General features: G+C 39.7%; 1 protein-coding gene across 1 annotated transcript in view; it reads left to right on the forward strand.

Annotated features, from left to right (window-relative positions):
* The window catches only part of LOC140404637 (uncharacterized), a 100303-nt gene that overhangs the window by 7308 nt on the left and 66095 nt on the right, over window positions 1–26900 (forward strand). The window contains exon 2 of the mRNA XM_072493247.1: window positions 203–1605. Within this exon, the coding sequence (XP_072349348.1) occupies window positions 216–1605 (1390 nt within the window). The 5' untranslated portion in view covers window positions 203–215. The remainder of the gene's footprint in view (window positions 1–202; window positions 1606–26900) is intronic.

Raw genomic sequence — 26900 nt, forward strand, 5'->3', positions numbered from 1 at the left:
CTCTAAATTTATTTTAAAAAGGAATGCATAAGAGGCTGGAATTGGGGGAGAGCTGAGCTCTCGGAGGGGGAATAGGAGATTCCTGTACAATTGAACCCAATGTGTCAATGCTTTTAGGGAAGGATTGAAGGGAGTTGGGGGAGGGGGGGGGGGGGGGGAAAGAATGAAACCTGTACTAAAAACCCCAATTTCCCATCTTCAGGTAGCGAGGAAGTATGAGAGATAACACCCAAGGAAGGAAACACGGCGGGTACACTGGTCTCCAACTCGACGCCCCATCACCCCCAAGACGAGAGCAACCTTGTCCCGGTCAGAAAATGGACTTGACGGGGAGAAGGGAGAAGACTCGATCGGCCGAGGGTTGGTTCCAGGAACGCAAGGGGTACAAAGGTGCTTCAAACTCGATGGAAGGGCGGGCGCAGAAAGATGGAAGCCACTCCTTGGGGAATCACACCACCTGGAACAATCTGTTGCGGAAAAGAAAAGCCATCTTTGACGAGCTGTCGGAAAAAGGGACAAGTGACTGGGGCGTGGCTTCTGACTGGGAGGTGGCGGAGGGCAGTGTCCCGTGCGAGAACGTCGCAGACACCAGGGTTAGTGCCAAACGAATGGAGAAAAATTGTAACTTTACAAACGACTGTACACGCTGCAGCCGCTACGCCCTGGGTGGAGGGGCGGATCACCGAGGGGGTGGGTGCAAGATGGCGCCGGTGGCTAAGCCATGCAGAAGCCTGAAGAGGAGGCGATTCCGGAAGAGGTGGAAGCTGATGCAGGCCTTCCACATGCTCCTGTATCGCCGGATTTCTCCCTTGACGTTCCACTGGAGGATCTGGAACCTGTCCAGGAAGAGGAGGGTGCCGCAGCCTCACGGGGCCAAGCGCGGCAGCCAGTCTGACGGCACTGGCCAGCCGGCGGATGAGGGATCCGAGAGCCCGGCCAACGCCCGGCCACGGGAATGGGGAGCCTGCCGGAAGTATCCGGAGGAAGGTAAGGTGTTCCGGGACGGGCGTCCGGGCGCCGCCGGCCCGTGCTCGGACAGCCGCAAGGAGGCCCGTTCGCCTGAGGGAAACGAGTGGCTGAAGGCGGCAAGCAGAAACCCGTCCGTGAGGCTCCTGGGCCCGTCGCCGGCCGCCACTTGTCAACCCTTGCCCAAGGATCCCAGACTCGTAGGTCAGGCCGGCGCCTTGGAAGGTGCCGGCAAGCGGAGTGCAGCATCCGTCCCGCTCCGGGGGAGCTCCCCCGCCGATTCCACAGAGAAACCCAAGGCTGCCTCGAGCGCGTCCGTGCAGACCAACAGCCACGGTGCGCCGGGGCTCGGCCGAAAGCTCGCTGGCATGGACCACGGAGAGAATGCCCACCAGGCGCAAGGTGCAAGGCTGACGGGCAAGCTGCCCCTGGACCGAGGGCACCCCTTGTATTCCCGCTATGTGGCACGGCAGAAGGACGCGCCGCAAGTTTGCCGCGATGAAGCCGGCGGAGACATGTCCACCCACGGCTCGAGCCTCTTCGGCGCCCAGGAGCAGGCGAGAGGACTTCCGTCCGGCCGTACGAAGCCAGCAGAGACGGGCGTCTCCGTTGGCCAAATCCCATTCAGTGGCGTTGGAGGTAACAATGTGTTTGGGGAAAGATTCGGCACATTGTATTGGCTGAGTGGGTAAATGTGCTGAATGGTATGGCGGTGTGTGCTACAGTGACCAGACGATACAAACACGAGGGTACATTGGCTGAACATGCCACTGACAGTTTCAAATTGAAGATAGAATGTATAATTTCGCAGGATTGGGCCATTCGGCCCCTCGAGCCTGCTCCGCCATTCAGTGAGATCACGGCTGATCTTACTGTGGACTCGGCTCCACTAACCCGCCCGCTCACCGTAACCCTTAATTCCTTTACTGTTCACAAATCTATCTACCTTTGCCTCAAAAACATCCAATGAGGTAGCCTCACTGGGCAGGGAACTCCACAGATTCGCAACCCTTTGGGTGAAGAAGTTCCTCCTCAACTCAGTCCTAAATCTACTTCCCCTTATTTTGAGGCTATGCCTCCTAGTTCTAGTTTCACCCGCCAGTGGAAACAACCTCCCTGCTTCTATCCAATCTATTCCCTTCATAATTTTAGATGTTTATATCAGATCCCCTCTCATTCTTCTAAATTCCACTGAGTATAGCCTCAGTCTTCTCAGTCTCTCCTCATAAACCAATCCTCTCAACTCCGGAATCAACCAAGTGAATCTCCTCTGCACCCCCTCCAGTGCCAGTACGTCCTTTCTCAAGTAAGGAGACCAAAAGTGTACACAGTGCTCCAGGCAGGTGTGGCCTCACCTGCACCCTATACAGCTGCAACATAACCTCCCTGCTTTTAAACTCCATCCCTCCAGCAGTGAAGGACAAAATTCCATTCGCCTTCTTAATTACCTGCTGCATCTGCAAACCAACTTTTTTGCGACTCAAGCACAAGGACACCCAGGTCCCTCTGCACAGCAGCATGCTGCAATTTTTTACCATTTAAATAATAGTCCATTTTGCTGTTATTCCGACCAAAATGGATGACCTCACATTTACCAACATTGAACTCCATCTGCCAGACCCTTGCCCACTCACGTAAACTTTCTATATCCCTCGGCACACTTTACTCTACCACTCATCTTAGTGTGAGCAGCGAACTTTTGACACATTGCACTTGGGTCCCCAACTCCAGATAATCTATGTAAATTGTAAACAATTGCAGTCCCAACACTGATCCCTGAGGCACACCACTAGCCACTGATCGCCAACCAGAAAAACACCTATTAATCCCCACTCTTTGCTTTCTGTCAGTTACCAATCCTCTATCCGTGCTAATACATGACCCGTAACGCCATGCACCTTTATCTTATGCAGCAGTCTTTTGTGCGGCACCTTGTCGAATGCCTTCTGTAAATCCAGATACACCACATCCACCGGTTCCCCGTTGTCCACCGCGCTCGTAATGTCCTCAAAGAATTCCAGCAAATTAGTTAAACGTGACCTGCCTTTCATGAACCCATGCTGCGTCTGTCCAATGGGACAATTCCTATCCAAATGTCTCGTATGATAGATTCAAGCATTTTCCCCACTACAGAAGTTAAGCTAACCGGCCTAAAGTTACCCGCCTTTTGTCCACCTCCTTTCTTAAACAGCGGCGTCACGTTTGCTGTTTTCCAATCTGCCGGAACCACTCCAGAGTCCAGCGAATTTTGGTAAATTATCACCAGTGCATTTGCTATTTCCCCCGCCATCTCTTTCAGTACCCTTGGATGCATTCCATCAGGGGCCGAAGACTTGTCTACCTTTACCTCATTAGCTTGCCCAACACTATCTCCTTAGTGATAATGATCGTATCTAGGTCCTTACCTGCCATAGCCTCCTTGCCAACAATTATTAGCATGTTATTTGTGTCTTCAACTGTGAAGACCGACACAAAATACCTGTTCAATACTTCGGTCATTTCCCATTATTAAATCCCCCTTCTCACCCACTAAAGGACCAAGGTTTACTTCAGCTACTCTTTTCCTTTTTATGTATTTGTAGACCGTATTGCTGTCTGTTTTTATATTCTGAGCTAGTTTAATCTATCTTGCTTTTCTTTACAGCTTTTTTCGTGGTTTTCTGTTGACCTTTAAAGATTTCCCAATCTTTGTTCCCAGTTTACCCTAACCAGCTTATATCATCCCATGGTAGTCTGACTGGGGCTGTTTAGCACAGGGCTAAATCGCTGGCTTTGAAAGCAGACCAAGGCAGGCCAGCAGCACGGTTCAATTCCCGTAACAGCCTCCGGAATGTGGCGACTAGGGGCTTTTCACAGTAACTTCATTGAGGCCTACTTGTGACAAGCGATTTTCAATTTTCAATTCAATTTGTTTAAGCACAAGGCACTGGTATTGGACGTTATCTTTTCACCCTTTTTATTGATGAACTCTCTCCACTCACTCCACTATTTAAATGAACTCTCCCTCTCTCCGCTATTTAAACAAACTCTCTCTCCTCTCTCTCCGCTATTTAAATGAACTCTCTCCCCTCTCTGCTATTTAAATGAACTATCTCCTCTCTCTCTCTCCACTATTTAAATGAATTCTCTCCTCTCTCTCCGCTATTTAAATGAATTCTCTCCTCTCTGCTATTTAAACAAACTCTCTCCTCTCTCTCTCCGCTATTTAAATGAACTCTCTCCCTCTCTCTCTCCGCTATTTAAATGAACTCTCTCCTCTCTCTCTACGCTATTCAAATGAACTCTCTCCTCTCTACGCTATTGAAATGAACTCTCTCCTCTCTCTCCGCTATTTAAATGAACTCTCTCCTCTCTACGCTATTCAAATGAACTCTCCTCTCTGCTATTTAAATGAACTCTCTCCTCTCTCTCTCTCTCCGCTATTAAAATGAACTCCTCTCTCTCTGCTATTTAAACAAACTCTCCTCTCTCTTTCTCTACGTTATTCAAATGAACTCTCTCCTCTCTCTCTGCTATTTAAATTAACTCTCTCCCCTCTCTGCTATTTAAATGAACTATCTCCTCTCTCTCTCTACGCTATTCAAATGAACTCTCTCCTTTCTCTCCGCTATTTAAATGAACTCTCTCCTCTCTCTCCGCTATTTAAAGATTCCATCAGGTAGTTTAATACAGTTAGAATCACCGTCAAACATTCCATCAGGTACAGTTTGATACAGTGAGAATCAGAGTGAAACATTCCATCAGGTACAGTTTAATACAGTTAGAATCTCAGTGAAACATTCCATCAGGTACAGTTTAATACAGTTAGAATCACAGTGAAACATTCCATCAGATACAGTTTAATACAGTTAGAATCACAGTGAAACATTCCATCAGGTACAGTTTGATACAGTTAGAATCAGAGTGAAACATTCCATCAGGAAAGTTTAATACGGTTAGAATCAGAGTGAAACATTCCATCAGGACAGTTTAATACAGTTAGAATCAGAGTGAAACATTCCATCAGGTACAGTTTAATACAGTTAGAGTCACAGTGAAACATTCGATCATGTACAGTTTAATACAGTTAGAACCAGAGTGAAACATTCCATCAGGACAGTTTAATACAGTTAGAATCAGAGTGAAACATTCCAGGTACAGTTTAATACAGTTAGAATCAGAGTGAAACATTCCAATGGATACAGTTTAATACAGTTAGAATCACAGTGAAACATTCCATCAGGTACAGTTTAATGCTGTTAGAATCACAGTGAAACATTCCATCAGGTACAGTTTAACACAGAATCACAGTGAAACATTCCATCAGGTACAGTTTAATACAGTTAGAATCACAGTGAAACATTCCATCAGGTACAGTTTGATACAGTTAGAATCACAGTGAAACATTCCATCAGGTACAGTTTAATACAGTTAGAATCACAGTGAAACATTCCATCAGGTACAGTTTAATACAGTTCGAATCAGAGTGAAACATTCCATCAGGTACAGTTTAATACAGTTAGAATCACAGTGAAACATTCCATCAGGTACAGTTTGATACAGTTAGAATCACAGTGAAACATTCCATTGGGTACAGTTTGTCACAGTTAGAATCACTGTGAAACATTCCATCAGGTACAGTATAATACAGTTAGAATCACAGTGAAACATTCCATCAGGTACAGTTTAATACAGTTTGAGTCACAGTGAAACATTCCATCAGGTACAGTTTAATACAGTTAGAATCAGAGTGAAACATTCCATCAGGACAGTTTAATACGATTAGAATCAGAGTGAAACATTCCATCAGGTACAGTTTAATACTGTTAGAATCACAGTGAAACATTCCATCAGGTACAGTTTAATACAGTTAGAATCACAGTGAAACATTCCATCAGGTACAGTTTGATACAGTTAGAATCACAGTGAAACATTCCATCAGGTACAGTTTAATACAGTTAGAATCACAGTGAAACATTCCAATGGGTACAGTTTAATACAGTTAGAATCACAGTGAAACATTCCATCATGTACCGTTTAATACAGTTCGAATCACAGTGAAACATTCCATCAGGTCCAGTTTAATACAGTTAGAATTAGAGTGAAACATTCCATCAGGTACAGTTTAATACAGTTAGAATCAGAGTGAAACATTCCATCAGGTACAGTTTAATACAGTTAGAATCACAGTGAAACATTCCATCAGGAAAGTTTAATACCGTTAGAATCACAGTGAAACATTCCATCAGGTACAGTTTAATACAGTTAGAATCACAGTGAAACATTCCATCAGGTACAGTTTAATACAGTTAGAATCACAGTGAAACATTCCATCAGGAACAGTTTAATACAGTTAGACTCAGAGTGAAACATTCCACCAGGTACAGTTTGATCCAGTTAGAATCATAATGAAACATTCCATCAGGTACAGTTTAAATCCGTTAGAATCAGAGTGAAACATTCCATCAGGTACAGTGTAATACAGTGAGAATCAGAGTGAAACATTCCATCAGATACAGTTTAATACAGTTAGAATCACAGTGAAACATTCCATCAGGTACAGTTTAATACAGTTCGAATCAGAGTGAAACATTCCAATGGGTACAGTTTAATACAGTGAGAATCACAGTTAAACATTCCATCAGGTACAGTTTAATACAGTTAGAATCACAGTGAAACATTCCATCAGGTACAGTTTGATACAGTTAGAATCACAGTGAAACATTCCATCAGGTACAGTTTAACACAGAATCACAGTGAAACATTCCATCAGGTACAGTTTAATACAGTTAGAATCACAGTGAAACATTCCATCATGTACCGTTTAATACAGTTCGAATCACAGTGAAACATTCCATCAGGTACAGTTTAATACAGTGAGAATCAGAGTGAAACATTCCATCAGATACAGTTTAATACAGTTAAACTGTAGTGGGTAAAGTCTTGGAGGGGATTATAAGGGACAAGATTTATAATCATCTAGATAGGAATAATATGATCAGGGATAGTCAGCATGGCTTTGTGAAGGGTAGGTCATGCCTCACAAACCTTATTGAGTTCTTTGAGAAGGTGACTGAACAGGTAGACGAGGGTAGAGCAGTTGATGTGGTGTATATGGATTTCAGCAAAGCGTTTGATAAGGTTCCCCACGGTAGGCTATTGCAAAAAATACGGAGGCTGGGGATTGAGGGTGATTTAGAGATGTGTATCAGAAATTGGCTAGCTGAAAGAAGACAGAGGGTGGTGGTTGATGGGAAATGTTCAGAATGGAGTACAGTCACAAGTGGAGTACCACAAGGATCTGTTCTGGGGCCGTTGCTGTTTGTCATTTTTATCAATGACCTAGAGGAAGGCGCAGAAGGGTGGGTGAGTAAATTTGCAGACGATACTAAAGTCGGTGGTGTTGTCGATAGTGTGGAAGGATGTAGCAGGTTACAGGGGGATATAGATAAGCTGCAGAGCTGGGCCGAGAGGTGGCAAATGGAGTTTAATGTAGAGAAGTGTGAGGTGATTCACTTTGGAAGGAATAACAGGAATGCGGAATATTTGGCTAATGGTAAAGTTTTTGAAAGTGTGGATGAGCAGAGGGATCTAGGTGTCCATGTACATAGATCCCTGAAAGTTGCCACCCAGGTTGATAGGGTTGTGAAGAAGGCCTATGGCGTGTTGGCCTTTATTGGTAGAGGGATTGAGTTCCGGAGTCGGGAGGTCATGTTGCAGCTGTACAGAACTCTGGTCCGGCCGCATTTGGAGTATTGCGTACAGTTCTGGTCACCGCATTATAGGATGGACGTGGAGGCTTTGGAGCGGGTGCAGAGGAGATTTACCAGGATGTTGCCTGGTATGGAGGGAAAATCTTATGAGGAAAGGCTGACGGACTTGAGGTTGTTTTCGTTGGAGAGAAGAAGGTTAAGAGGAGACTTAATAGAGGCATACAAAATGATCAGGGGGTTGGATAGGGTGGACAGTGAGAGCCTTCTCCCGCGGATGGATATGGCTGGCACGAGGGGACATAACTTTAAACTGAGGGGTAATAGATATAGGACAGAGGTCAGAGGTAGGTTCTTTACGCAAAGAGTAGTGAGGCCGTGGAATGCCCTACCTGCTACAGTAGTGAACTCGCCAACATTGAGGGCATTTTAAAGTTTATTGGATAAACATATGGATGATAATGGCATAGTGTAGGTTAGATGGCTTTTGTTTCGGTGCAACATCGTGGGCCGAAGGGCCTGTACTGCGCTGTATTGTTCTATGTTCTATGTTCTACAGTGAAACATTCCATCAGGTACATTTTGATACAGTTAGAATCACAGTGAAACATTCCATCAGATACAGTTTAATACAGTTAGAATCACAGTGAAACATTCCATCAGGTACAATTTGATACTGTTAGAATCACAGTAAAACATTCCATCAGGTACAGTTTAATACAGTTAGAATCACAGTGAAACATTCCATCAGGTACCGTTTAATACAGTTCGAATCAGAGTGAAACATTCCATCAGGTACAGTTTAATACAGTTAGAATCAGAGTGAAACATTCCATCAGGTACAGTTTGATACAGTTAGAATCACAGTAAAACATTCCATCAGGTACAGTTTAACACAGTTCGAATCAGAGTGAAACATTCCATCAGGTACAGTTTAATACAGTTAGAATCACAGTGAAACATTCCATCAGGTACAGTTTAATACTGTTAGAATCACAGTGAAATATTCCATCAGGTACAGTTTGATCCAGTTAGAATCATAGTGAAACATTCCATCAGGTACAGTTTAAATCCGTTAGAATCAGAGTGAAACATTCCATCAGGTACAGTTTAATACAGTGAGAATCAGAGTGAAACATTCCATCCAGTACAGTTTAATACAGTTTGAGTCACAGTGAAACATTCCATCAGGTACAGTTTAATACAGTTAGAATAACAGTGAAACATTCCATCAGGTACAGTTTAAATCAGTTAGAATCACAGTGAAACATTCCATCAGGTACAGTTTAATACAGTTAGAATCACAGTGAAACATTCCATCAGGTACAGTTTAATACAGTTAGAATCACAGTGAAACATTCCATCAGGTACAGTTTGATACAGGTAGAATCACAGTGAAACATTCCATCAGGTACAGTTTAATACAGTTAGAATCACAGTGAAACATTCCATCAGGTACCGTTTAATACAGTTCGAATCACAGTGAAACATTCCATCAGGTACAGTTTAATACAGTTAGAATCAGAGTGAAACATTCCATCAGGTACAGTTTAATACAGTTAGAATCACAGTGAAACACACCATCAGGTACAGTTTGATACACTTAGAATCAGAGTGAAACATTCCATCAGGTACAGTTTGTTACAGTTAGAATCACAGTGAAACATTCCATCAGGTACAGTTTGTTACAGTTAGAATCACTGTGAAACATTCCATCAGGAACAGTTTAATACAGTTAGAATCAGAGTGAAACATTCCGTCAGGTACAATTTAATACAGTTAGAATCACAGTGAAACATTCCATCAGGTACAGTTTGATACAGTTAGAATCACTGTGAAACATTCCATCAGGTACAGTTTAATACAGTTAGAATCAGAGTGAAACATTCCATCAGGTACAGTTTAATACAGTTAGACTCAGAGTGAAACATTCCACCAGGTACAGTTTAATACAGTTAGAATCACAGTGAAACATTCAATCAGGTACAGTTTGATCCAGTTAGAATCATAGTGAAACATTCCATCAGGTACAGTTTAAATCCGTTAGAATCAGAGTGAAACATTCCATCAGGTACAGTTTAATACAGTGAGAATCAGAGTGAAACATTCCATCCAGTACAGTTTAATACAGTTTGAGTCACAGTGAAACATTCCATCAGGTACAGTTTAATACAGTTAGAATCAGAGTGAAACATTCCATCAGGACAGCTTAATACAATTAGAATCAGAGTGAAACATTCCATCAGGTACAGTTTGATAGTTAGAATCACAGTAAAACATTCCATCAGGTACAGTTTAACACAGTTCGAATCAGAGTGAAACATTCCATCAGGTACAGTTTAATACTGTTAGAATCACAGTGAAATATTCCATCAGGTACAGTTTAATACAGTTAGAATCACAGTGAAACATTCCATCAGATACAGTTTAATACAGTTAGAATCACAGTGAAACATTCCATCAGGTACAGTTTGATACAGTTAGAATCAGAGTGAAACATTCCATCAGGAAAGTTTAATACGGTTAGAATCAGAGTGAAACATTCCATCAGGACAGTTTAATACAGTTAGAATCAGAGTGAAACATTCCATCAGGTACAGTTTAATACAGTTAGAGTCACAGTGAAACATTCGATCATGTACAGTTTAATACAGTTAGAACCAGAGTGAAACATTCCATCAGGACAGTTTAATACAGTTAGAATCAGAGTGAAACATTCCAGGTACAGTTTAATACAGTTAGAATCAGAGTGAAACATTCCAATGGATACAGTTTAATACAGTTAGAATCACAGTGAAACATTCCATCAGGTACAGTTTAATGCTGTTAGAATCACAGTGAAACATTCCATCAGGTACAGTTTAACACAGAATCACAGTGAAACATTCCATCAGGTACAGTTTAATACAGTTAGAATCACAGTGAAACATTCCATCAGGTACAGTTTGATACAGTTAGAATCACAGTGAAACATTCCATCAGGTACAGTTTAATACAGTTAGAATCACAGTGAAACATTCCATCAGGTACAGTTTAATACAGTTCGAATCAGAGTGAAACATTCCATCAGGTACAGTTTAATACAGTTAGAATCACAGTGAAACATTCCATCAGGTACAGTTTGATACAGTTAGAATCACAGTGAAACATTCCATCGGGTACAGTTTGTTACAGTTAGAATCACTGTGAAACATTCCATCAGGTACAGTATAATACAGTTAGAATCACAGTGAAACATTCCATCAGGTACAGTTTAATACAGTTTGAGTCACAGTGAAACATTCCATCAGGTACAGTTTAATACAGTTAGAATCAGAGTGAAACATTCCATCAGGACAGTTTAATACGATTAGAATCAGAGTGAAACATTCCATCAGGTACAGTTTAATACTGTTAGAATCACAGTGAAACATTCCATCAGGTACAGTTTAATACAGTTAGAATCACAGTGAAACATTCCATCAGGTACAGTTTGATACAGTTAGAATCACAGTGAAACATTCCATCAGGTACAGTTTAATACAGTTAGAATCACAGTGAAACATTCCAATGGGTACAGTTTAATACAGTTAGAATCACAGTGAAACATTCCATCATGTACCGTTTAATACAGTTCGAATCACAGTGAAACATTCCATCAGGTCCAGTTTAATACAGTTAGAATCAGAGTGAAACATTCCATCAGGTACAGTTTAATACAGTTAGAATCAGAGTGAAACATTCCATCAGGTACAGTTTAATACAGTTAGAATCACAGTGAAACATTCCATCAGGAAAGTTTAATACCGTTAGAATCACAGTGAAACATTCCATCAGGTACAGTTTAATACAGTTAGAATCACAGTGAAACATTCCATCAGGAACAGTTTAATACAGTTAGACTCAGAGTGAAACATTCCACCAGGTACAGTTTGATCCAGTTAGAATCATAATGAAACATTCCATCAGGTACAGTTTAAATCCGTTAGAATCAGAGTGAAACATTCCATCAGGTACAGTGTAATACAGTGAGAATCAGAGTGAAACATTCCATCAGATACAGTTTAATACAGTTCGAATCAGAGTGAAACATTCCAATGGGTACAGTTTAATACAGTGAGAATCACAGTTAAACATTCCATCAGGTACAGTTTAATACAGTTAGAATCACAGTGAAACATTCCATCAGGTACAGTTTGATACAGTTAGAATCACAGTGAAACATTCCATCAGGTACAGTTTAACACAGAATCACAGTGAAACATTCCATCAGGTACAGTTTAATACAGTTTGAATCAGAGTGAAACATTCCATCAGGTACTGTTTAATACATTTAGAATCACAGTGAAACATTCCATCAGGTACAGTTTAATACAGTTCGAATCACAGTGAAACATTCCATCAGGTACAGTTTAATACAGTTCGAATCAGAGTGAAACATTCCATCAGGTACCGTTTAATACAGTTAGAATCACAGTGAAACATTCCATCAGGTACAGTTTAATACTGTTAGAATCAGAGTGAAACATTCCATCAGGTACAGTTTAATACAGTTAGAATCAGAGTGAAACATTCCAGGTACAGTTTAATACAGTTAGAATCAAAGTGAAACATTCCAATGGGTACAGTTTGATACAGTTAGAATCACAGTGAAACATTCCATCAGGTACAGTTTAATACAGTTAGAATCACAGTGAAACATTCCATCAGGTACAGTTTAATACTGTTAGAATCAGAGTGAAACATTCCTTCATATACAGTTTAATACAGTTAGAATCAGAGTGAAACATTCCAGGTACAGTTTAATACAGTTAGAATCAGAATGAAACATTCCAATGGGTACAGTTTAATACAGTTAGAATCACAGTGAAACATTCCATCAGGTACAGTTTAATACAATTAGAATCACAGTGAAACATTCCATCAGGTACAGTTTAATACAGTTAGAATCACAGTGAAACACTCCATCAGGTACAGTTTGATACACTTAGAATGAGAGTGAAACATTCCATCAGGTACATTTTGTTACAGTTAGAATCACAGTGAACCATTCCATCAGGTACAGTTTGTTACAGTTAGAATCACTGTGAAACATTCCATCAGGTACAGTTTAATACAGTTAGAATCAGTGTGAAACATTCCGTCAGGTACAGTTTAATACAGTTAGAATCACAGTGAAACATTCCATCAGGTACAGTTTAATACAGTTAGAATCACAGTGAAACACTCCATCAGGTACAGTTTGATACACTTAGAATGAGAGTGAAACTTTCCATCAGGTACATTTTGTTACAGTTAGAATCACAGTGAACCATTCCATCAGGTACAGTTTGTTACAGTTAGAATCACTGTGAAACATTCCATCAGGTACAGTTTAATACAGTTAGAATCAGAGTGAAACATTCCGTCAGGTACAGTTTAATACAGTTAGAATCACAGTGAAACATTCCATCAGGTACAGTTTGATACAGTTAGAATCACAGCAAAACATTCCATCAGGTACAGTTTATCACAGTTCGAATCAGAATGAAACATTCCATCAGGTACAGTTTAATACCGTTAGAATCACAGTGAAACATTCCATCAGGTACAGTTTAATACAGTTAGAATCACAGTGAAACATTCCATTAGGTACAGTTTAATACAGTTAGAATCACAGTGAAACATTCCATCAGGTACAGTTTAATACAGTTAGACTCAGAGTGAAACATTCCACCAGGTACAGTTTGATCCAGTTAGAATCATAATGAAACATTCCATCAGGTACAGTTTAAATCCGTTAGAATCAGAGTGAAACATTCCATCAGGTACAGTGTAATACAGTGAGAATCAGAGTGAAACATTCCATCAGATACAGTTTAATACAGTCAGAATCACAGTGAAACATTCCATCAGGTACAGTTTAATACAGTTCGAATCAGAGTGAAACATTCCAATGGGTACAGTTTAATACAGTGAGAATCACAGTTAAACATTCCATCAGGTACAGTTTAATACAGTTAGAATCACAGTGAAACATTCCATCAGGTACAGTTTGATACAGTTAGAATCACAGTGAAACATTCCATCAGGTACAGTTTAACACAGAATCACAGTGAAACATTCCATCAGGTACAGTTTAATACAGTTCGAATCAGAGTGAAACATTCCATCAGGTTAAGTTTAATACAGTTAGAATCACAGTGAAACATTCCATCAGGTACAGTTTAATACAGTTTGAATCAGAGTGAAACATTCCATCAGGTACTGTTTAATACATTTAGAATCACAGTGAAACATTCCATCAGGTACAGTTTAATACAGTTCAAATCAGAGTGAAACATTCCATCAGGTACAGTTTAATACAGTTTGAATCAGAGTGAAACATTCCATCAGGTACCGTTTAATACAGTTAGAATCACAGTGAAACATTCCATCAGGTACAGTTTAATACTGTTAGAATCAGAGTGAAACATTCCATCAGGTACAGTTTAATACAGTTAGAATCAGAGTGAAACATTCCAGGTACAGTTTAATACAGTTAGAATCAAAGTGAAACATTCCAATGGGTACAGTTTGATACAGTTAGAATCACAGTGAAACATTCCATCAGGTACAGTTTAATACAGTTAGAATCACAGTGAAACATTCCATCAGGTACAGTTTAATACTGTTAGAATCAGAGTGAAACATTCCTTCATATACAGTTTAATACAGTTAGAATCAGAGTGAAACATTCCAGGTACAGTTTAATACAGTTAGAATCAGAATGAAACATTCCAATGGGTACAGTTTAATACAGTTAGAATCACAGTGAAACATTCCATCAGGTACAGTTTAATACAATTAGAATCACAGTGAAACATTCCATCAGGTACAGTTTAATACAGTTAGACTCAGAGTGAAACATTCCACCAGGTACAGTTTAATACAGTTAGAATCACAGTGAAACATTCAATCAGGTACAGTTTGATCCAGTTAGAATCATAGTGAAACATTCCATCAGGTACAGTTTAAATCCGTTAGAATCAGAGTGAAACATTCCATCAGGTACAGTTTAATACAGTGAGAATCAGAGTGAAACATTCCATCCAGTACAGTTTAATACAGTTTGAGTCACAGTGAAACATTCCATCAGGTACAGTTTAATACAGTTAGAATCAGAGTGAAACATTCCATCAGGACAGTTTAATACAATTAGAATCAGAGTGAAACATTCCATCAGGTGCAGTTTGATAGTTAGCATCACAGTAAAACATTCCATCAGGTACAGTTTAACACAGTTCGAATCAGAGTGAAACATTCCATCAGGTACAGTTTAATACTGTTAGAATCACAGTGAAATATTCCATCAGGTACAGCTTAATACAGTTAGAATCACAGTGAAACATTCCATCAGATACAGTTTAATACAGTTAGAATCACAGTGAAACATTCCATCAGGTACAGTTTGATACAGTTAGAATCAGAGTGAAACATTCCATCAGGAAAGTTTAATACGGTTAGAATCAGAGTGAAACATTCCATCAGGACAGTTTAATACAGTTAGAATCAGAGTGAAACATTCCATCAGGTACAGTTTAATACAGTTAGAGTCACAGTGAAACATTCGATCATGTACAGTTTAATACAGTTAGAACCAGAGTGAAACATTCCATCAGGACAGTTTAATACAGTTAGAATCAGAGTGAAACATTCCAGGTACAGTTTAATACAGTTAGAATCAGAGTGAAACATTCCAATGGATACAGTTTAATACAGTTAGAATCACAGTGAAACATTCCATCAGGTACAGTTTAATGCTGTTAGAATCACAGTGAAACATTCCATCAGGTACAGTTTAACACAGAATCACAGTGAAACATTCCATCAGGTACAGTTTAATACAGTTAGAATCACAGTGAAACATTCCATCAGGTACAGTTTGATACAGTTAGAATCACAGTGAAACATTCCATCAGGTACAGTTTAATACAGTTAGAATCACAGTGAAACATTCCATCAGGTACAGTTTAATACAGTTCGAATCAGAGTGAAACATTCCATCAGGTACAGTTTAATACAGTTAGAATCACAGTGAAACATTCCATCAGGTACAGTTTGATACAGTTAGAATCACAGTGAAACATTCCATCGGGTACAGTTTGTTACAGTTAGAATCACTGTGAAACATTCCATCAGGTACAGTATAATACAGTTAGAATCACAGTGAAACATTCCATCAGGTACAGTTTAATACAGTTTGAGTCACAGTGAAACATTCCATCAGGTACAGTTTAATACAGTTAGAATCAGAGTGAAACATTCCATCAGGTACAGTTTAATACTGTTAGAATCACAGTGAAACATTCCATCAGGTACAGTTTAATACAGTTAGAATCACAGTGAAACATTCCATCAGGTACAGTTTGATACAGTTAGAATCACAGTGAAACATTCCATCAGGTACAGTTTAATACAGTTAGAATCACAGTGAAACATTCCAATGGGTACAGTTTAATACAGTTAGAATCACAGTGAAACATTCCATCATGTACCGTTTAATACAGTTCGAATCACAGTGAAACATTCCATCAGGTCCAGTTTAATACAGTTAGAATCAGAGTGAAACATTCCATCAGGTACAGTTTAATACAGTTAGAATCAGAGTGAAACATTCCATCAGGTACAGTTTAATACAGTTAGAATCACAGTGAAACATTCCATCAGGAAAGTTTAATACCGTTAGAATCACAGTGAAACATTCCATCAGGTACAGTTTAATACAGTTAGAATCACAGTGAAACATTCCATCAGGAACAGTTTAATACAGTTAGACTCAGAGTGAAACATTCCACCAGGTACAGTTTGATCCAGTTAGAATCATAATGAAACATTCCATCAGGTACAGTTTAAATCCGTTAGAATCAGAGTGAAACATTCCATCAGGTACAGTGTAATACAGTGAGAATCAGAGTGAAACATTCCATCAGATACAGTTTAATACAGTTAGAATCACAGTGAAACATTCCATCAGGTACAGTTTAATACAGTTCGAATCAGAGTGAAACATTCCAATGGGTACAGTTTAATACAGTGAGAATCACAGTTAAACATTCCATCAGGTACAGTTTAATACAGTTAGAATCACAGTGAAACATTCCATCAGGTACAGTTTGATACAGTTAGAATCACAGTGAAACATTCCATCAGGTACAGTTTAACACAGAATCACAGTGAAACATTCCATCAGGTACAGTTTAATACAGTTTGAATCAGAGTGAAACATTCCATCAGGTACTGTTTAATACATTTAGAATCACAGTGAAACATTCCATCAGGTACAGTTTAATACAGTTCGAATCACAGTGAAACATTCCATCAGGTACAGTTTAATACAGTTCGAATCAGAGTGAAACATTCCATCAGGTACCGTTTAATACAGTTAGAATCACAGTGAAACATTCCATCAGGTACAGTTTAATACTGTTAGAATCAGAGTGAAACATTCCATCAGGTACAGTTTAATACAGTTAGAATCAGAGTGAAACATTCCAGGTACAGTTTAATACAGTTAGAATCAAAGTGAAACATTCCAATGGGTACAGTTTGATACAGTTAGAATCACAGTGAAACATTCCATCAGGTACAGTTTAATACAGTTAGAATCACAGTGAAACATTCCATCAGGTACAGTTTAATACTGTTAGAATCAGAGTGAAACATTCCTTCATATACAGTTTAATACAGTTAGAATCAGAGTGAAACATTCCAGGTACAGTTTAATACAGTTAGAATCAGAATGAAACATTCCAATGGGTACAGTTTAATACAGTTAGAATCACAGTGAAACATTCCATCAGGTACAGTTTAATACAATTAGAATCACAGTGAAACATTCCATCAGGTACAGTTTAATACAGTTAGAATCACAGTGAAACACTCCATCAGGTACAGTTTGATACACTTAGAATGAGAGTGAAACATTCCATCAGGTACATTTTGTTACAGTTAGAATCACAGTGAACCATTCCATCAGGTACAGTTTGTTACAGTTAGAATCACTGTGAAACATTCCATCAGGTACAGTTTAATACAGTTAGAATCAGTGTGAAACATTCCGTCAGGTACAGTTTAATACAGTTAGAATCACAGTGAAACATTCCATCAGGTACAGTTTAATACAGTTAGAATCACAGTGAAACACTCCATCAGGTACAGTTTGATACACTTAGAATGAGAGTGAAACATTCCATCAGGTACATTTTGTTACAGTTAGAATCACAGTGAACCATTCCATCAGGTACAGTTTGTTACAGTTAGAATCACTGTGAAACATTCCATCAGGTACAGTTTAATACAGTTAGAATCAGAGTGAAACATTCCGTCAGGTACAGTTTAATACAGTTAGAATCACAGTGAAACATTCCATCAGGTACAGTTTGATACAGTTAGAATCACAGCAAAACATTCCATCAGGTACAGTTTATCACAGTTCGAATCAGAATGAAACATTCCATCAGGTACAGTTTAATACCGTTAGAATCACAGTGAAACATTCCATCAGGTACAGTTTAATACAGTTAGAATCACAGTGAAACATTCCATTAGGTACAGTTTAATACAGTTAGAATCACAGTGAAACATTCCATCAGGTACAGTTTAATACAGTTAGACTCAGAGTGAAACATTCCACCAGGTACAGTTTGATCCAGTTAGAATCATAATGAAACATTCCATCAGGTACAGTTTAAATCCGTTAGAATCAGAGTGAAACATTCCATCAGGTACAGTGTAATACAGTGAGAATCAGAGTGAAACATTCCATCAGATACAGTTTAATACAGTCAGAATCACAGTGAAACATTCCATCAGGTACAGTTTAATACAGTTCGAATCAGAGTGAAACATTCCAATGGGTACAGTTTAATACAGTGAGAATCACAGTTAAACATTCCATCAGGTACAGTTTAATACAGTTAGAATCACAGTGAAACATTCCATCAGGTACAGTTTGATACAGTTAGAATCACAGTGAAACATTCCATCAGGTACAGTTTAACACAGAATCACAGTGAAACATTCCATCAGGTACAGTTTAATACAGTTCGAATCAGAGTGAAACATTCCATCAGGTTAAGTTTAATACAGTTAGAATCACAGTGAAACATTCCATCAGGTACAGTTTAATACAGTTTGAATCAGAGTGAAACATTCCATCAGCTACTGTTTAATACATTTAGAATCACAGTGAAACATTCCATCAGGTACAGTTTAATACAGTTCAAATCAGAGTGAAACATTCCATCAGGTACAGTTTAATACAGTTTGAATCAGAGTGAAACATTCCATCAGGTACCGTTTAATACAGTTAGAATCACAGTGAAACATTCCATCAGGTACAGTTTAATACTGTTAGAATCAGAGTGAAACATTCCATCAGGTACAGTTTAATACAGTTAGAATCAGAGTGAAACATTCCAGGTACAGTTTAATACAGTTAGAATCAAAGTGAAACATTCCAATGGGTACAGTTTGATACAGTTAGAATCACAGTGAAACATTCCATCAGGTACAGTTTAATACAGTTAGAATCACAGTGAAACATTCCATCAGGTACAGTTTAATACTGTTAGAATCAGAGTGAAACATTCCTTCATATACAGTTTAATACAGTTAGAATCAGAGTGAAACATTCCAGGTACAGTTTAATACAGTTAGAATCAGAATGAAACATTCCAATGGGTACAGTTTAATACAGTTAGAATCACAGTGAAACATTCCATCAGGTACAGTTTAATACAATTAGAATCACAGTGAAACATTCCATCAGGTACAGTTTAATACAGTTAGAATCACAGTGAAACACTCCATCAGGTACAGTTTGATACACTTAGAATGAGAGTGAAACATTCCATCAGGTACATTTTGTTACAGTTAGAATCACAGTGAACCATTCCATCAGGTACAGTTTGTTACAGTTAGAATCACTGTGAAACATTCCATCAGGTACAGTTTAATACAGTTAGAATCAGAGTGAAACATTCCGTCAGGTACAGTTTAATACAGTTAGAATCACAGTGAAACATTCCATCAGGTACAGTTTGATACAGTTAGAATCACAGCAAAACATTCCATCAGGTACAGTTTATCACAGTTCGAATCAGAATGAAACATTCCATCAGGTACAGTTTAATACCGTTAGAATCACAGTGAAACATTCCATCAGGTACAGTTTAATACAAAGAACAAAGAACAAAGAACAAAGAAATGTACAGCACAGGAACAGGCCCTTCGGCCCTCCAAGCCCGCGCCGACCATACTGCCCGACTAAACTACAATCTTCTACACTTCCTGGGTCCGTATCCTTCTATTCCCATCCTATTCATATATTTGTCAAGATGCCCCTTAAATGTCCCTATCGTCCCTGCCTCCACTACCTCCTCCGGTAGTGAGTTCCAGGCACCCACTACCCTCTGCGTAAAAAACTTGCCTCGTACATCTACTCTAAACTTTGCCCCTCTCACCTTAAACCTATGCCCCCTAGTAATTGACCCCTCTACCCTGGGGAAAAGCCTCTGACTATCCACTCTGTCTATGCCCCTCATAATTTTGTATACCTCTATCAGGTCGCCCCTCAACCTCCTTCGTTCCAGTGAGAACAAACCGAGTTTATTCAATCGCTCCTCATAGCTTATGCCCTCCATACCAGGCAACATTCTGGTAAATCTCTTCTGCACCCTCTCTAAAGCCTCCACATCCTTCTGGTAGTGTGGCGACCAGAATTGAACACTATACTCCAAGTGTGGCCTAACTAAGGTTCTATACAGCTGCAACATGACTTGCCAATTCTTATACTCAATGCCCCGGCCAATGAAGGCAAGCATGCCGTATGCCTTCTTGACTACCTTCTCCACCTGTGTAGCCCCTTTCAGTGATCTGTGGACCTGTACTCCTAGATCTCTTTGACTTTCAATACTCTTGAGGGTTCTACCATTCACCGTATATTCCCTACCTGCATTAGCCCTTCCAAAATGCATTACCTCACATTTGTCCAGGTTAAACTCCATCTGCCATCTCTCCGCCCAAGTCTCCAGACAATCTAAATCCTGCTGTATCCTCAGACAGTCCTCATCGCTATCCGCAATTCCACCAACCTTTGTGTCGTCTGCAAACTTACTAATCAGACCAGTTACATTTTCCTCCAAATCATTTATATATACTACAAAGAGCAAAGGTCCCAGCACTGATCCCTGTGGAACACCACTGGTCACAGCCCTCCAATTAGAAAAGCATCCCTCCATTGCTACCCTCTGCCTTCTATGGCCTAGCCAGTTCTGTATCCACCTTGCCAGTTCACCCCTGATCCCGTGTGACTCCACCTTTTGTACTAGTCTACCATGAGGGACCTTGTCAAAGGCCTTACTGAAGTCCATATAGACAACATCTACTGCCCTACCTGCATCAATCATCTTAGTGACCTCCTCGAAAAACTCTATCAAGTTAGTGAGACACGACCTCCCCTTCACAAAACCGTGCTGCCTCTCACTAATACGTCCATTTGCTTCCAAATGGGAGTAGATCCTGTCTCGAAGAATTCTCTCCAGTAATTTCCCTACCACTGAAGTAAGGCTCACCGGCCTGTAGTTCCCGGGATTATCCCTGCCACCCTTCTTAAACAGAGGAACAACATTGGCTATTCTCCAGTCCTCCGGGACATCCCCTGAAGACAGCGAGGATCCAAAGATTTCTGTCAAGGCCTCAGCAATTTCCTCTCCAGCCTCCTTCAGTATTCTGGGGTAGATCCCATCCGGCCCTGGGGACTTATCTACCTTAATATTTTTTAAGACACCCAACACCTCGTCTTTTTGGATCACAATGTGACCCAGGCTATCTACACCCCCTTCTCCAGACTCAACATCTACCAATTCCTTCTCTTTGGTGAATACTGATGCAAAGTATTCATTTAGTACCTCGCCCATTTCCTCTGGCTCCACACATAGATTCCCTTGCCTATCCTTCAGTGGGCCAACCCTTTCCCTGGCTACCCTCTTGCTTTTTATGTAAGTGTAAAAAGCCTTGGGATTTTCCTTAACCCTATTTGCCAATGACTTTTCATGACCCCTTCTAGCCCTCCTGACTCCCTGCTTAAGTTCCTTCCTACTTTCCTTATATGCCACACAGGCTTCGTCTGTTCCCAGCCTTTTAGCCCTGACAAATGCCTCCTTTTTCTTTTTGACGAGGCCTACAATATCATTCGTCATCCAAGGTTCCCGAAAATTGCCGTATTTGTCTTTCTTCCTCACAGGAACATGCCTGTCCTGTATTCCTATCAACTGACACTTGAAAGCCTCCCACATGTCAGATGTTGATTTGCCCTCAAACATCCGCCCCCAATCTATGCTCTTCAGTTCCCGCCTAATATTGTTATAATTAGCCTTCAGTTAGAATCACAGTGAAACATTCCATCAGGTACAGTTTAATACTGTTAGAATCACAGTGAAACATTCCATCAGGTACAGTTCAATACAGTTAGAATCAGAGTGAAACATTCCATCAGGTACAGTTTAATACAGTTAGAATCACAGTGAAACATTCCATCAGGTACAGTTTAATACAGTTAGAATCACAGTGAAACATTCCATCAGGTACCGTTTAATACAGTTCGAATCAGAGTGAAACATTCCATCAGGTACACTTTAATACAGTTAGACTCAGAGTGAAACATTCCACCAGGTACAGTTTAATACAGTTAGAATCACAGTGAAACATTCAATCAGGCACAGTTTGATCCAGTTAGAATCATAGTGAAACATTCCATCTGGTACAGTTTAAATCCATTAGAATCAGAGTGAAACATTCCATCAGGTACAGTTTAATACAGTGAGAATCAGAGTGAAACATTCCATCAGATACAGTTTAATACAGTTAAACTGTAGTGGGTAAAGACTTGGAGGGGATTATAAGGGACAAGATTTATAATCATCTAGATAGGAATAATATGATCAGGGATAGTCAGCATGGCTTTGTGAAGGGTAGGTCATGCCTCACAAACCTTATTGAGTTCTTTGAGAAGGTGACTGAACAGGTAGACGAGGGTAGAGCAGTTGATGTGGTGTATATGGATTTCAGCAAAGCGTTTGATAAGGTTCCCCACGGTAGGCTATTGCAAAAAATACGGAGGCTGGGGATTGAGGGTGATTTAGAGATGTGTATCAGAAATTGGCTAGCTGAAAGAAGACAGAGGGTGGTGGTTGATGGGAAATGTTCAGAATGGAGTACAGTCACAAGTGGAGTACCACAAGGATCTGTTCTGGGGCCGTTGCTGTTTGTCATTTTTATCAATGACCTAGAGGAAGGCGCAGAAGGGTGGGTGAGTAAATTTGCAGACGATACTAAAGTCGGTGGTGTTGTCGATAGTGTGGAAGGATGTAGCAGGTTACAGGGGGATATAGATAAGCTGCAGAGCTGGGCCGAGAGGTGGCAAATGGAGTTTAATGTAGAGAAGTGTGAGGTGATTCACTTTGGAAGGAATAACAGGAATGCGGAATATTTGGCTAATGGTAAAGTTTTTGAAAGTGTGGATGAGCAGAGGGATCTAGGTGTCCATGTACATAGATCCCTGAAAGTTGCCACCCAGGTTGATAGGGTTGTGAAGAAGGCCTATGGCGTGTTGGCCTTTATTGGTAGAGGGATTGAGTTCCGGAGTCGGGAGGTCATGTTGCAGCTGTACAGAACTCTGGTCCGGCCGCATTTGGAGTATTGCGTACAGTTCTGGTCACCGCATTATAGGATGGACGTGGAGGCTTTGGAGCGGGTGCAGAGGAGATTTACCAGGATGTTGCCTGGTATGGAGGGAAAATCTTATGAGGAAAGGCTGACGGACTTGAGGTTGTTTTCGTTGGAGAGAAGAAGGTTAAGAGGAGACTTAATAGAGGCATACAAAATGATCAGGGGGTTGGATAGGGTGGACAGTGAGAGCCTTCTCCCGCGGATGGATATGGCTGGCACGAGGGGACATAACTTTAAACTGAGGGGTAATAGATATAGGACAGAGGTCAGAGGTAGGTTCTTTACGCAAAGAGTAGTGAGGCCGTGGAATGCCCTACCTGCTACAGTAGTGAACTCGCCAACATTGAGGGCATTTTAAAGTTTATTGGATAAACATATGGATGATAATGGCATAGTGTAGGTTAGATGGCTTTTGTTTCGGTGCAACATCGTGGGCCGAAGGGCCTGTACTGCGCTGTATTGTTCTATGTTCTATGTTCTACAGTGAAACATTCCATCAGGTACATTTTGATACAGTTAGAATCACAGTGAAACATTCCATCAGATACAGTTTAATACAGTTAGAATCACAGTGAAACATTCCATCAGGTACAATTTGATACTGTTAGAATCACAGTAAAACATTCCATCAGGTACAGTTTAATACAGTTAGAATCACAGTTAAACATTCCATCAGGTACAGTTTAATACAGTTAGAATCACAGTGAAACATTCCATCAGGTACATTTTGATACAGTTAGAATCACAGTTAAACATTCCATCAGGTACAGTTTAATACAGTTGGAATCAGAGTGAACCATTCCACCTGGTACAGTTTAATACAGTTAGAATCAGAGTGAAACATTCCATCAGGTACAGTTGAATACAGTTGGAATCAGAGTGAACCATTCCACCAGGTACAGTTTAATACAGTTAGAATCAGAGTGAAACATTCCATCCGGACAGTTTAATACAGTTAGAATCAGAGTGAAACATTCCATCAGGTACAGTTTAATACAGTTGGAATCAGAGTGAACCATTCCACCAGGTACAGTTTAATACAGTTAGAATCAGAGTGAAACATTCGATCAGGTACAGTTTGATACAATTAGAATCAGAGTGAAACATTCCATCAGGACAGTTTAATACAGTTAGAATCAGAGTGAAACATTCCATCAGGTACAGTTTAATACAGTTAGAATCAGAGTGAAACATTCCATCAGGTACACTTTAAAACAGTTAGAATCACAGTTAAACATTCCATCAGGTACAGTTTAATACAGTTAGAATCACAGTGAAACATTCAATCAGGTACAGTTTAATACAGTTCGAATCAGAGTGAAACATTCCATCAGGTACAGTTTAATGCAGCTAGAATCCCAGTGAAACATTCCATCAGGTACAGTTTAATACAGTTAGAATCAGAGTGAACCATTCCACCAGGTACAGTTTAATACAGTTAGAATCAGAGTGAAACATTCCATCAGGACAGTTTAATACAGTTCGAATCAGAGTGAAACATTCCATCAGGTACAGTTTAATACTGTTAGAATCAGAGTGAAACATTCCACCAGGTACAGTTTAATACAGTTAGAATCAGAGTGAAACATTCCATCAGGACAGTTTAATACAGTTCGAATCAGAGTGAAACATTCCATCAGGTACAGTTTAATACAGTTAGAATCACAGTGAAACATTCCATCAGGTACAGTTTGATACAGTTAGAATCACAGTGAAACATTCCATCAGGTACAGTTTAATACAGTGAGAATCACAGTGAAACATTCCATCAGGTACAGTTTAATACAGTTAGAATCACAGTGAAACATTCCATCAGGTACAGTTTGATACAGTTAGAATCACAGTGAAACATTCCATCAGGTACAGTTTAATACAGTTAGAATCACAGTGAAACATTCCATCAGGTACAGTTTGATACAGTTAGAATCACAGTGAAACATTCCATCAGGTACAGTTTAATACAGTTCGAATCAGAGTGAAACGTTCCATCAGGTACAGTTTAATACAGTTAGAATAACAGTGAAACATTCCATCAGGTACAGTTTAATACAGTTAGAATCAGAGTGAAACATTCCGTCAGGTACAGTTTAATACAGTTAGAATCAGAGTGAAACGTTCCATCCGGTACACTTTAAAAGAGTTAGAATCAGAGTGAAACATTCCATCAGGTACAGTTTAATACAGTTCGAATCACAGTGAAACATTCCATCAGGTACCGTTTGATACAGTTAGAATCACAGTGAAACATTCCATCAGGTACAGTTTAATACAGTTAGAATCACAGTGAAACATTCCATCAGATACAGTTTAATACAGTTAGAATCACAGTGAAACATTCCATCAGGTACAGTTTAATACAGTTAGAATCAGAGTGAAACATTCCATCAGGTACAGTTCAATACAGTGAGAATCAGAGTGAAACATTCCATCAGGTACAGTTTAATACAGTTAGAATCACAGTGAAACATTCCATCAGATACAGTTTAATACAGTTAGAATCACAGTGAAACTTCCATCAGGTACAGTTTAATACAGTTAGAATCACAGTGAAACATTCCATCAGATACAGTTTAATACAGTGAGAATCAGAGTGAAACATTCCATCAGGTACAGTTTAATACAGTTAGAATCACAGTGAAACATTCCATCAGATACAGTTTAATACAGTTAGAATCACAGTGAAACATTCCATCAGGTACAGTTTAATACAGTTAGAATCAGAGTGAAACATTCCATCAGGTACAGTTTAATACAGTTCGAATCAGAGTGAAACATTCCAATGGGTACAGTTTAATACAGTTAGAATCACAGTTAAACATTCCATCAGGTACAGTTTAATACAGTTAGAATCACAGTGAAACATTCCATCAGATACAGTTTAATACAGTTAGAATAACAGTGAAACATTCCATCAGGTACAGTTTAATACAGTTAGAATCAGAGTGAAACATTCCATCAGGTACAGTTTAATACAGTTAGAATCACAGTGAAACATTCCATCAGATACAGTTTAATACAGTTAGAATCACAGTGAAACATTCCATCAGGTACAGTTTAATACAGTTCGAATCACAGTGAAACATTCCATCAGGTACAGTTTAATACAGTTCGAATCAGAGTGAAACATTCCATCAGGTACAGTTTAATACAGTTAGAATCACAGTGAAACATTCCACCAGGTACAGTTTGATACAGTTAGAATCACAGTGAAACATTCCATCAGGTACAGTTTAATACAGTTAGAATCACAGTGAAACATTCCATCAGGTACAGTTTAATACAGTGAAACATTCCATCAGGTACAGTTTAATACAGTTGGAATCACAGTGAAACATTCCATCAGGTACAGTTTGATACAGTTAGAATCACAGTGAAACATTCCATCAGGTACAGTTTAATACAGTTAGAATCACAGTGAAACATTCAATCAGGTACAGTTTAATACAGTTCGAATCAGAGTGAAACATTCCATCAGGTACAGTTTAATGCAGCTAGAATCCCAGTGAAACATTCCAT

This window comes from Scyliorhinus torazame, chromosome 31 (genome assembly GCF_047496885.1).
Source record: "Scyliorhinus torazame isolate Kashiwa2021f chromosome 31, sScyTor2.1, whole genome shotgun sequence".
NCBI lineage: Eukaryota > Metazoa > Chordata > Chondrichthyes > Carcharhiniformes > Scyliorhinidae > Scyliorhinus > Scyliorhinus torazame.